The sequence below is a fragment of the Bombina bombina genome, chromosome 2 (genome assembly GCF_027579735.1).
Source record: "Bombina bombina isolate aBomBom1 chromosome 2, aBomBom1.pri, whole genome shotgun sequence".
In the NCBI taxonomy this organism is placed as follows: Eukaryota; Metazoa; Chordata; class Amphibia; order Anura; family Bombinatoridae; genus Bombina; species Bombina bombina.
In genome coordinates, this window is record NC_069500.1 from 793,368,846 (window position 1) to 793,380,301 (window position 11,456).

Below are 11,456 nucleotides of genomic sequence, written 5' to 3' on the forward strand. Positions count from 1 at the left end.
ACCCAACGAACGTGTTTCTCATGTTCAGCTATATTTTTTGAATATATTAAGATATCATCCAAATAGATTATGACGCAAACATCTGTGAGATCGTGGAATATCTCATTTATGAAATGCTGGAAGGTTGCCGGAGCATTGCATAATCCGAAGGGCATAACGTTATATTGGAACAATCCGTATCTGGTGCGGAAAGCAGTCTTCCACTCATCACCCTTCTTGATACGGATTAGATTATAAGCTCCTTTTAAATCCAGTTTTGAAAATACAGTGGCCCCCGTAAGTCTTTCTAGTAACTCAGGGATTAAAGGGAGTGGATATCGGTTCTTTACGGTGATCTTATTTAGAGCTCTGTAGTCGATAATTGGACGTAAAGTTCCATCTTTGTTTTTTACAAAGAATATCCCAGCCGCTGCTGGAGAGGTTGAATGAGTAATGAAACCCTTTCTCAGATTATCATCCAAATAGGTACGTAAATCTTGGAGCTCATTTTGGTTCATTGGATAAATTTTGCCATGAGGTATTTGTGATCCTGGAATAATGTCAATGGGGCAGTCAAATGCTCTATGTGGAGGCAAATTTTCAGCTTCTTTCAAATCGAATACGTCTGCCAGATCCTGATATACACATGGAATACCCTGCTCCATAGTAGCTATAGAACAGTGAGGATAACAAGTCTTAGTACAATAGGTTGAGTTTAGGTTTACTGTGTTTTGTGTCCAATCTATTTCAGGATTATGAATAACTAACCATGTATAACCTAAGATGACTGAGTGCTGTGCTATAGGTATAATATCAAAAGTTACATATTCAGTGTGTGCCTTGGATGTGGTTATTAAAAGTGGTATGGTGTGATGAGTGATTGGTCCATTCTGAATGAATGTACCATCAATTAACTTCACAAAAACTGGGTTTGTTTTGCACACAGTGGGTATTTTATTCTTTTTTACATAATCAGTGTCAATATAATTTCCAGTCGCCCCAGAATCTATTAGTCCTTCAGTCTGTAGGTTGTCTTGATCCCACTGTAAGGAAAGGGGAATAGTTAGATGTTGTGTCTTAGAGGTGTTATATATTTGTTTGATAGATTCTGTCTTACCCTTTCTTTGTTTTGATAGTAATGGACATTCACTAACAGAGTGCTCCTTATGTGCACAATATAAACAGAGATTTGACAATCTTCGTCTTATCTTTTCTTCTGAGGTAAGTGGACCCCTTATAGTTCCTATTTCCATAGGTATAGGGTTAGATAAAGTCTTTTCTTGTGATGTAGGTGAGGGATAAGTGCGTCTAGAGAGTGTCTCATAAACTGATTTTTCTACTTTGCGCTCTCTTAGACGTCTGTCCAGAGTAATGCAGACTTTTATGAGAGCTGATAAGGTCTCAGGCATTTCTATTCGTGAGAGCTCATCTTTTAAGCTCTCAGATAATCCCAGCCTGAACTGATTTCTGAGGCTGACCTCATTCCATTTGGAGTCTGAAGCCCACATCTGAAAGTCAGTGATGAACTCTTCCACGGTTCTTTTGCCCTGTTTAAGAGCTTGCAATTTGGTCTCTGCATTAATCTGTGTGTTAGTGTCCTCATATAAGATAGACATAGCAGAGAAAAAATCCTGCAATGAATCCATTACAGGATCGTTTGTTTCATACAGCCTATTGGCCCATGTTCTAGGTTCCCCCAGTAAGTAAGATATAGTAGTGCAAACTTTTATTCTCTCACTATGGTAAGTCCTAGGTCTCAAAGTAAATAACAAATTGCATGCATTTTTGAAATCTCTGAAAACTGATCGTTTACCTGAAAAAGGAGTAGGAGGCTGAATTTGAGGTTCAGGAGTAGCCTGCTCCTTAGGGGTTAAACATTCCTTTAGTAAGGCTTTTAAAGCTGTATTCTCTGCTTGCACCTCTGTTAAGCCACGTGCAAGGTAATCCAACTTTTGATGTATGTTAGAGAATTCATTCTGAATCTCTTGTGGATCCATGGCTTAAAGAGTAAACAAACAGATATTTAGGCCTGTTAATACTGTAATACTCCTGACCAATATAAAATTGGTTTTGTTGCTCTTGTGTTTTAAGTCTCAGCAAAATGGTTATATTTACTAAGATCATAAACTGTGAGCTAATTAGTAACAAATACAGTAATGAATGACACTGGAAAAGAAACAACGTGTGTTTATTATAACACAGGTTTCATATGAGCAGTGTTAGAATAGCAGTCTCAAGTTTCTGCTTAATGACTTGGTTAGAGGTATAATGTTCAGCAGGAATAATCACTTCAACAAGTTGTAACAGGTGTTTCAAAAGTATCGCAAACAAACTTCACACACTCTCACTGGAATAAAATATTTACAAGTCCCATACATTCTTTCACATCCTTTTGGAAGCAAATATGTATATAACTGGTTGTTCAGTCACAGGTTAGTACGAATAGTGCTTACGAGTTCTTAGAGGATTTATCGGCATATAATCTTACCACTTCAGTCTCTAAGTAAGCGATCACAGTACCTTTGTCTTGGGAGGAATATACCTGATGTGAGAAAGATCCGGAGGTTTGTTTGTCCGACAGCGTGTGGAGAAGTGAGAAGCCGGTGAGAGTGTGACTTACTTCCGGTTGCGGTTAGGATGATCCGATACACAGCTGATGCTGGAATCTCACACAGAGCTAAATATTGCGGCTGCAAAAAAGGCTGAATAGCTGAATGTGATAAAGGTTTGATTTGAATAAACCTCAAGGTGTAAAAACCTAGTAAAGGTTATAACAAGCTGAATAATTCAAAGGTTAAATAAAACAGAGACCTGGTCTTAAGAACTATGAATATAAAGCTAAACTTTTAACAGAGCAGGCTTAAACAAAGTACATCAATTAACAGGCAGTTTGAATATGGCAATGTGAGGTTTAAATAGGGTTTGGCTGTTGGTAGGAGGGATCAGTCCTTAAAGGTATATTACAACGCTTGACTTTTCTCAGTTCATGGGCAGTTATTTTGCGCCTTGGTTTTTCCACACGCTTCTTGCGACCCTGTTGACTATTTTGAATGAAACGCTTGATTGTTCGATGATCACGCTTCAGAAGCTTTGCATCCCTCTGCAAGATATCTCACTATTTTTGACTTTTCTGAGCCTGTCAAGTCCTTCTTTTGACCCATTTTGCCAAAGGAAAGGAAGTTGCCTAATAATTATGCACACCTGATATAGGGTGTTGATGTCATTAGACCACACCCCTTCTCATTACAGAGATGCACATCACCTAATATGCTTAATTGGTAGTAGGCTTTCGAGCCTATACAGCTTGGAGTAAGACAACATGCATAAAGAGGATGATGTGCTCAAAATACTCATTTGCCTAATAATTCTGCACACAGTGTACTTATATTATTAAATTTGCTTAATTATATTGCTATACTAGCTCACAGTAGTGTATTGCTTCTGATCCTACCTATGCAGGCTTTTCAAAAATGGATACCAAGAGAATGAAGCAAATTAGATAAGAAAAAAAACATTGCAAACAGCTGAAAGTCTGTAAATTTTGACAATAAACATTGGGGGAGATTACATATGCAGTGTCGCCCGCAAAAGCGGTTTTTATATCATATATACGGCGTAGCATACACGTTTTTTACTCCCATAGACTAACATAGAACTGGCGCGCCATTCGGTATCCAATATACAGCGCACAGACTTACGCTCACAGAATTGAGAAAATCTCCATTTTCATCTCACCACATATGGCAGGCGCAGCAACCCTTGCACTGACTAAAAAAACAACATAACTCCATTGAAGCCTTAACAAACACATACATTTAAGCAGCATCTCAAATAGTTAAAGGGACAGTATACTATAAAATTGTTTTTCTCTTTCCGATTACTTCTTTTACTAGCCGCAGAGTATAAAATGTATGAGATTTGCTTTTTTAAGGTTTATTTGTGTATTTGAAATAGCAGATATTTTGTTCTGAAGTCACAACCTAATAAAATGGGTTGAGCTTGTAGGTATATTTAGATCTCATTACTTTATCAAATTGTGTACATATACTTGCTTCTTTATTTTATATCTGTTCATAAACCAATCACCAATACTTGGAGAGAACAATAAAAAATTATCATTGTATTACCTTATCTCTTCTAGAACCCACTGGGAGTGTAATTTATTCTACTGGCTGTGTTAACACAGCTTGGCCTTGGGGATACCACGGGCTAAATAAAATATTTTAAATGCAATCAAAAGGGTAAAGGAAATACTTGTAAACAATTTAATACACTCCAGCAGGTAAAGTGGATCATTGGGAACAAATTAAAGGGAAGAACATTTTTGAGTAAACTGTCCCTTTAAACCTTGCTGCCCACTTAATTATTAAAATCAATATTCCTTCTCTGCAATTGTGTCAAACCAATCATAAACAGCACAACCTCTCACCTGCAGCCTTAAAACACATGACAATGCACACCCTATCAGTAACATCAGTATTATATATACCCATGTGTCAATTTATATTGGATGCGAGATACATTGATTTACATCTTATAAGTGAATATTACTATATGTACCCTTCATACACAACTATGTGGATGTGAGTTATAGTACAAGAATTTGTCATAAACATGATAATATGACCCTTTTTTATTGCCATTTCAACACAGGTCATATTATATGTTTTAACAATATTACGACCAGATTACGAGTTTTGCGTTAGAGGCTATGCGGTGCTAACGAGCAGTTTTCTTTCACCGCTCACTTACATGCAGCGCTGGTATTACGGGTTTTTACAAACCCGGCGTTAAAAGGCAAGAAGTGAGCGTTGAGCAAAATTTTGCTCCTTACCGCACTCCAATACCAGCGCTGCTTAAGTCAGCGGTGAGCTGGTCGTACGTGCTCGTGCACGATTTCCCCATAGGAATCAACGGGGAGAGCCGGCTGAGAAAAAGTCTAACACCTGCAAAAAAGCAGCGTAAAACTCAGTAACGCAGCCCCATTGATTCCTATGGGGAAATAAAATTTATGTCTACACCTAACACCCTAACATGAACCCTGAGTCTAAACACCCCTAATCTTACACTTATTAACCCTAATCTGTGCCGCCCCCGACACCGCCGCCACCTACATTATACTTATGAACCCCTAATCTGCTGCCCCCAACATCGCTGACACCTACATTATATTTATTAACCCCTAATCTGCCGTCCCCAATGTCGCCGCAACCTACCTACACTTATTAACCCCTAATCTGCTGCCCCCAACGTCGCCGCCACTATAATGAACATATTAACCCCTAAACCACCGCACTCCCACCTCGCAAACACTAGTTAAATATTATTAACCCCTAATCTGCCGTCCCTAACATCGCCGCCACCTACCTACATTTATTAACCCCTAATCTGCTGCCCCCAACTTCGCCGCAACTATACTAAATGTATTAACCCCTAAACCTAAGTCTAACCCTAACACCCCCTAACTTAAATATAATTAAAATAAATCTAACTAAAAATTCCTTTCATTAACTAAATAATTCCTATTTAAAACTTAATACTTACCTATAAAATAAACCCTAAACTAGCTACAATATAGTAATAATAGTTACATTGTAGCTAGCTTAGGGTTTATTTTTATTTTATAGGCAAGTTTGTATTTATTTTAACTAGGTAGAATAGTTACTAAATAGTTATTAACTATTTAATAACTACCTAGCTAAAATAAATACAAAAGTACCTGTAAAATAAAACCTAACCTAAGTTACAATAACACCTAACACTACACTATAATTAAATAAATTAACTAAATTAACAACAATTAAATAAATTACATTAGCTAAAGTACAAAAACAAACAAACACTAAATTACAGAAAATAAAAAACAAATTACAGATCTTTAAACTAATTACACCTAATCTAATAGCCCTATATAAATAAAAAAAGCCCCCCCCAAAATAAAAAAAAACCTAGCCTAAACTAAACTATCAATAGCCCTTAAAAGGGCCTTTTGCAGGGCATTGCCCCAAAGAAATCATCTCTTTTACCTGTAAAAGAAAATACAACCAACCCCCCAACAGTAAAACCCACCACCCACACAACCAACCCCCCAAATAAAATACTATCTAAAAAAAACCTAAGCTCCCCATTGCCCTGAAAAGGTCATTTGGATGGGCAATGCCCTTAAATGGGCAGTTAGCTCTTTTGCAGCCCAAACCCTAATCTAAAAAATAAAACCCACCCAATACACTCTTAAAAAAAAGCTAATACTAATCCCTGTTACTTACTGTTCTGAAGACCGAACATCCATCCTCAAGGAAGCGGCAGAAGTCTTCATCCAACACTTTTAAGGGCAATGCCCATCCAAATGCCCTTCTCAGGGCAATGGGGAGCTTGTTTTTTTTTAGATAGTATTTTATTTGGGGGGTTGGTTGTGTGGGTGGTGAGTTTTACTGTTGGGGGTTGTTTGTATTTTCTTTTACAGGTAAAAGAGCTGATTACTTTGGGGCAATGCCCTTTTAAACCTTTTAAAGGCTATTGATAGTTTAGTTTAGGCTAGGTTTTTTTTTTATTTTGGGGGGGCTTTTTTTATTTTGATAGGGCTATTAGATTAGGTGTAATTAGTTTAAATATCTTGTAATTTGTTTATTATTTTCTGTAATTTAGTGGGGGGGGTTTGTACTTTAGCTAATTTAATTTAATTTATTTAATTGTTGTTAATTTAGTTTATTTAATTGTAGGGTTAGGTTAGGTGTTATTGTAACTTAGGTTAGGTTTTATTTTACAGGTACTTTTGTATTTATTTTAGCTAGGTAGTTATTAAATAGTTAATAACTATTTAATAACTATTCTACCTAGTTAAAATAAATACAAACTTGCCAGTAAAATAAAAATAAACCCTAAGCTAGCTACAATGTAACTATTAGTTATATTGTAGCTATCTTAGGGTTTATTTTACAGGTAAGTATTTAGTTTTAAATAGGAATTATTTAGGTAATAATATTAATTTTTATTTAGATTTATTGTAATTATATTTAAGTTAGGAGGTGTTAGGGTTAGACTTAGGTTTAGGGGTTAATACATTTAGTATAGTGGCGGCGACCATGGGGGCGGCAGATTAGGGGTTAATATATGTAGGTAGGTGGCGGCGATGTTTGGGACGGCAGATTAGGGGTTAATAAAATTTAACTAGTGTTTGCGAGGCGGGAGTGCAGCGGTTTAGGGGTTAATATGTTTATTATAGTTGTGACGATGTCCGGAGTGGCAGATTAGGGGTTAAAATTTTTATTATAGTGTTTGCGATGCGGGAGGGCCTCGGTTTAGGGGTTAATAGGTAGTTTATGGGTGTTAGTGTACTTTTTAGCACTTTAGTTATGAGTTTTATGCTACAGCGTTGTACCATAAAACTCTTAACTACTGACTTTTAAATGCGTTAGGACTCTTGACGGGGTAGGGTGTACCGCTCACTTTTTGGCCTCCCAGGACAGACTCGTAATATCAGTGCTATGGAAGTCCCATAGAAAAAATACTTTATGAAGTTTGCGTAAGTCGTTTTGCGGTAAGGCCAAAGAAGTGTGTGGTGCCCCTAAACCTGTAAGACTCGTAATAGCAGCGGTAGAGAAAAAGCAGCGTTAGGACCTGTTAACACTGCTTTTCAGCCTAACGCACAACTCGTAATCTAGCCGTTAGTGTAATAAAACACACCTCACATGGATGTGTATGACAATTACATGGTAGTTTATGGATGAGGGAGCTGAGGTGCCTGTAGTAGATTGCCTTGTTCTCCTTGTTCTAGCAGATTCTGGTGTTTCTGTTGGTGTGCTGGCCACAGATGATAGGCTGGAGGTAGTGTCCTGCTGGTGTGTAAAATGCTCAACCAACACACCCCAAAAGTTGATTTTGTTCTCTCCATCTTTTGTCCATCTGCATCTGCATATCAGACAGAATTCGCATCATCTGTGACTGGTTTTGAACACTTGCACTGAACGATGCTGTGATGTCCCTCTGCACCTCTATGCTACATTTGTGTAACCCCTCTTGGCCCGTGAAGAACCTCTCTTGGCCCCTGAAGAACCTCTCTTAGCCTCTTTGTATGCTCTCAGTGCTTGTGACGAGCCTTCTCTGGAGTGTAATGTATTCCTCAGTGAGGAATCCTCACCCAGGAAAGAATACAATGCATCCACAGGCTCTTGAGCAACAGGGCTGGCAGTTGCTTGAGGGCCACGATGTTGGAGAAGAGGTGATGCGTGTTGATGTGCTTCTGTTGCTTGAGGGGCAGCTGCAGTTTCTGCTGCTTGAGAGGCAGCTGTAGTTTCTGCTGCTTGAGGGGCAGCTGTAGTTTCTGCTGCTTGAGGGGCAGCTGTAGTTTCTGCTGTATTTTCATCTGCAAATGTTGTCACTCGTCCCAGGGAAGAGGAAGATGGAGCTCTTCCCAGGGAAGAGGAGGATGTAGCTCGTGCTAGGAAAGAGGATGGTGGAGCTCGTCCCAGGGAAGAGGATGGTGGAGCTCGTCCCAGTGAATAAGATGGTGGAGCTCTCATAGATGATTCGTATTCCCACTGATGACCAGTGTGTGACCACTCATCCTCTGCTATAGGCACATCCTGTGACATAGTCTGTATGTGTTCTTTAAGTGACACTATGGTCACACAATTTACTTCAGCTTGATGTAGGCACAGAACCTGCTTTATTGAGCTAAATGTATTGTGATGGCTATAGTGTCCATTTAATGAAAACTCTACATGTAGCTTGTGGCCTGTGTTACTCTGAGACATGTTAGTATTGCACCATTTCACCTCACATCATGAATTGCATTGTGTTATGTAGCAGTAATCTGAAGTATAATTGTAGATGTTTTTGTTAGTACTCCAAATACCATGCTCCTCATCATGTCCATGAATGTGTGATATTAAAGGATGTTGTATTGCAATTACATATAATACAGGTGTGTGGGATGTTACTTACCAGCATGATGTGCTGTGGTTGCAACCCCTAAGGCACGAGCCCCTGGAAGTCCACGGACTGCTGTGATACTCAGGGACCTGCGTATTATCTACTGCCAGGTGTTGTACTCCATTTCCAGGGCTGCCCCACCGCCTGTTCCCTTCTGGTGGACGGCTCCCTGCCCCATCTTCTCTTTGACCCGCCTCTTGCAATCATTCCACCTCTTTTTTAGGAACTCTATAGTCCTCCTCTGCTGGGCCACAATGTTGACGGCATCCTCTACCGCCAACCATCCAATCTCTCTTTTTCTGGCACTGCCTTTGCCATTCTCCTGCCCGAAGAGGTCACTGTAGTTGTCCATGATGGCCTGGACTAGGGCAACATTTTCTTCAAATGAGAAGTTGGGACATCTCAGCCTCTCATCCTCCATGGCCACTTGGCTTCCTCCCTGTGATGTCCCTGGAAGTATGGGTTCCTCTCTCTCCTCCCCCCTTCTGTCCCTATGTGCACCCTCTGTCCCTCTCCTGAATGTGCCTGGTATCTGGGGCTCTCTGGCATCTCTCCTCCCATCATCCCTTCTGGCTCTCCCTCTCCCTACTCCACTTACTGCCTGTCGGGGGGGGGTGGCACTGCTCCTCCTCCCCTCTCCTATCCTCCTCTCCCTGCCACTCCTCTCCCCTCCTCCCTCATCCCTACCTCTTCCTGCCATTCTCACACTAATCACACTACACACACTCCCACTCACTCCTAGTACAGTCACACACAATCACAATCAAACACTCAGCCTATCACACTGTAAAAATAAAATAAAATATGTGAGGTGTTAGAAAAAAAAGTGTGGTGTATTTGTATATGTATATATGCAATATTTCAGAATATAAGTAAGTGTACAAATCTTTATTGGCACTTTGCGCTGACATAATACTGGTGTAAGTTACTTGCGACAACAGAAATGTGCACATTTCTGAAGATCGCCAGTTTGTCCTACTTACGCCAGTCTAGAATCTGATGGCGCCGTATATGTAATACTCCGATGTGCAAGGTGAAATTACGGGTGTTGCAGGTTTCAGTGCTTGCGCTGAAGCCTGCGCTGTATATGTAATCTCGCCCCTGATTTGCAATGGGGGTTGAATAATTTTGATTACAACTGTAACCGGAAAAATAATCTGAAAAGTTATTCTAAAAATGAAAAACATGATTTAAATTGATTTGAATCGGTCTTACTAGTGATTTAAATCCTGATTCAAACAAATTTTATTTAAATCAAATCCACCCTGTACTGGAGTAAATCATCTGTCCAGTTAAAGCTTTTTCATACATCTGTTTAAAGGACACAACTTCTTACTAAAGCTATTGAAATGCCTTTTTTAGACTTAGGAGAAATGCAATGACAATCATTTTAATATTGACAACTATGCTAGTTAACTTATATTTATCTACTTACAGCATAAAGAATCTTGTTGTCTGGTTGGATCACAATATGGATCTTTCGGAGGCTGGTAGTCGGCTCTCTCATAACAAATGATTTTACCTCCTCTCCCAATAATCTGGCAGCTACATCAATGGGAAAGCGAAGGGCAAGACCAGTACCAATAGTGGGCATTGCCAGTGAACATGCGTTTTTATCCTTGCACTTCTCTAGACATTCTGATAGTCCCTTTCTTAGTGCCTAAAACAAGTGATCAAAAGCAGCACATTCAGAAACCTTAATCACCCGTCTACTACAGGGCACAAAAACTAGATTTATGAAAGAGGGAATATTAAAACCTTTGATAAAATATACAGTGGGTTTAAAGGGACATGAAACCCAAAATTTCTTTCATGATTCAGACAGAGCATACAGTTTTAAAAAAATATATTTTTTTTTTCTATTAGCACATTTTCTTTGTTCTCATATTATTCTTTGTTGAAGAGACACATAGATAGGTAGCGTGCACATGCCTGGAGCACTACATGGCAAGAAATAGTGCTGCCATCTAGTGCGCTTGCTAATGTATAACATTGTTGCAAAATTGCTGCCATAGAGTTGCAGACACGTGCACAATCCTGAGCTTGCCTTTTGGCTTTTTAACAAAGTATAACAAAAGAAACAAATACAAATTGATAAAATAGAAGTAAATTGGAAAGTTGTTTCAAATTGTATTTTCTATCTGAATCATGAAAGAAAAATGTTGGGCTTTATGTCCCTTTAAGACTCTGAGACCTTACAAAGAAATCACTCGCTGATCAAATGTTAGGGTGCCCAAACTTTTGCACATTCCTCATTTCCTGTTATGTTTTTAGTCAGTTACATTCAGCAATGGAATAGTAGCTGTGCATTAGAATTTGCTGATCTCTGCAGATGTGTTAACTTCTTTTCACTGTAATATGTCATTTGTTCAGGGGTGCCCCAACTTATTGTATGATAAAAAAAGCAAAGTAGTGCTAAAAAAGTGCACTGTACATATTTACATACATCTTGACTAAATAGATGTGATTAGCTAAAGGGACACAAAACCCACATTATTTCTTTCATGATTCAGACAGCGCATGCAATTTTAAGCAACTTTCTAATT

General features: G+C 38.9%; 1 protein-coding gene across 1 annotated transcript in view; it reads right to left on the bottom strand.

Moving 5' to 3' along the window:
• Positions 1–11,456, bottom strand: part of LOC128649615 (protein mono-ADP-ribosyltransferase PARP14) — a 220,457-nt gene that overhangs the window by 90,808 nt on the left and 118,193 nt on the right. The window contains exon 8 of the mRNA XM_053702975.1: positions 10,346–10,570. Within this exon, the coding sequence (XP_053558950.1) occupies positions 10,346–10,570 (225 nt within the window). The remainder of the gene's footprint in view (positions 1–10,345; positions 10,571–11,456) is intronic.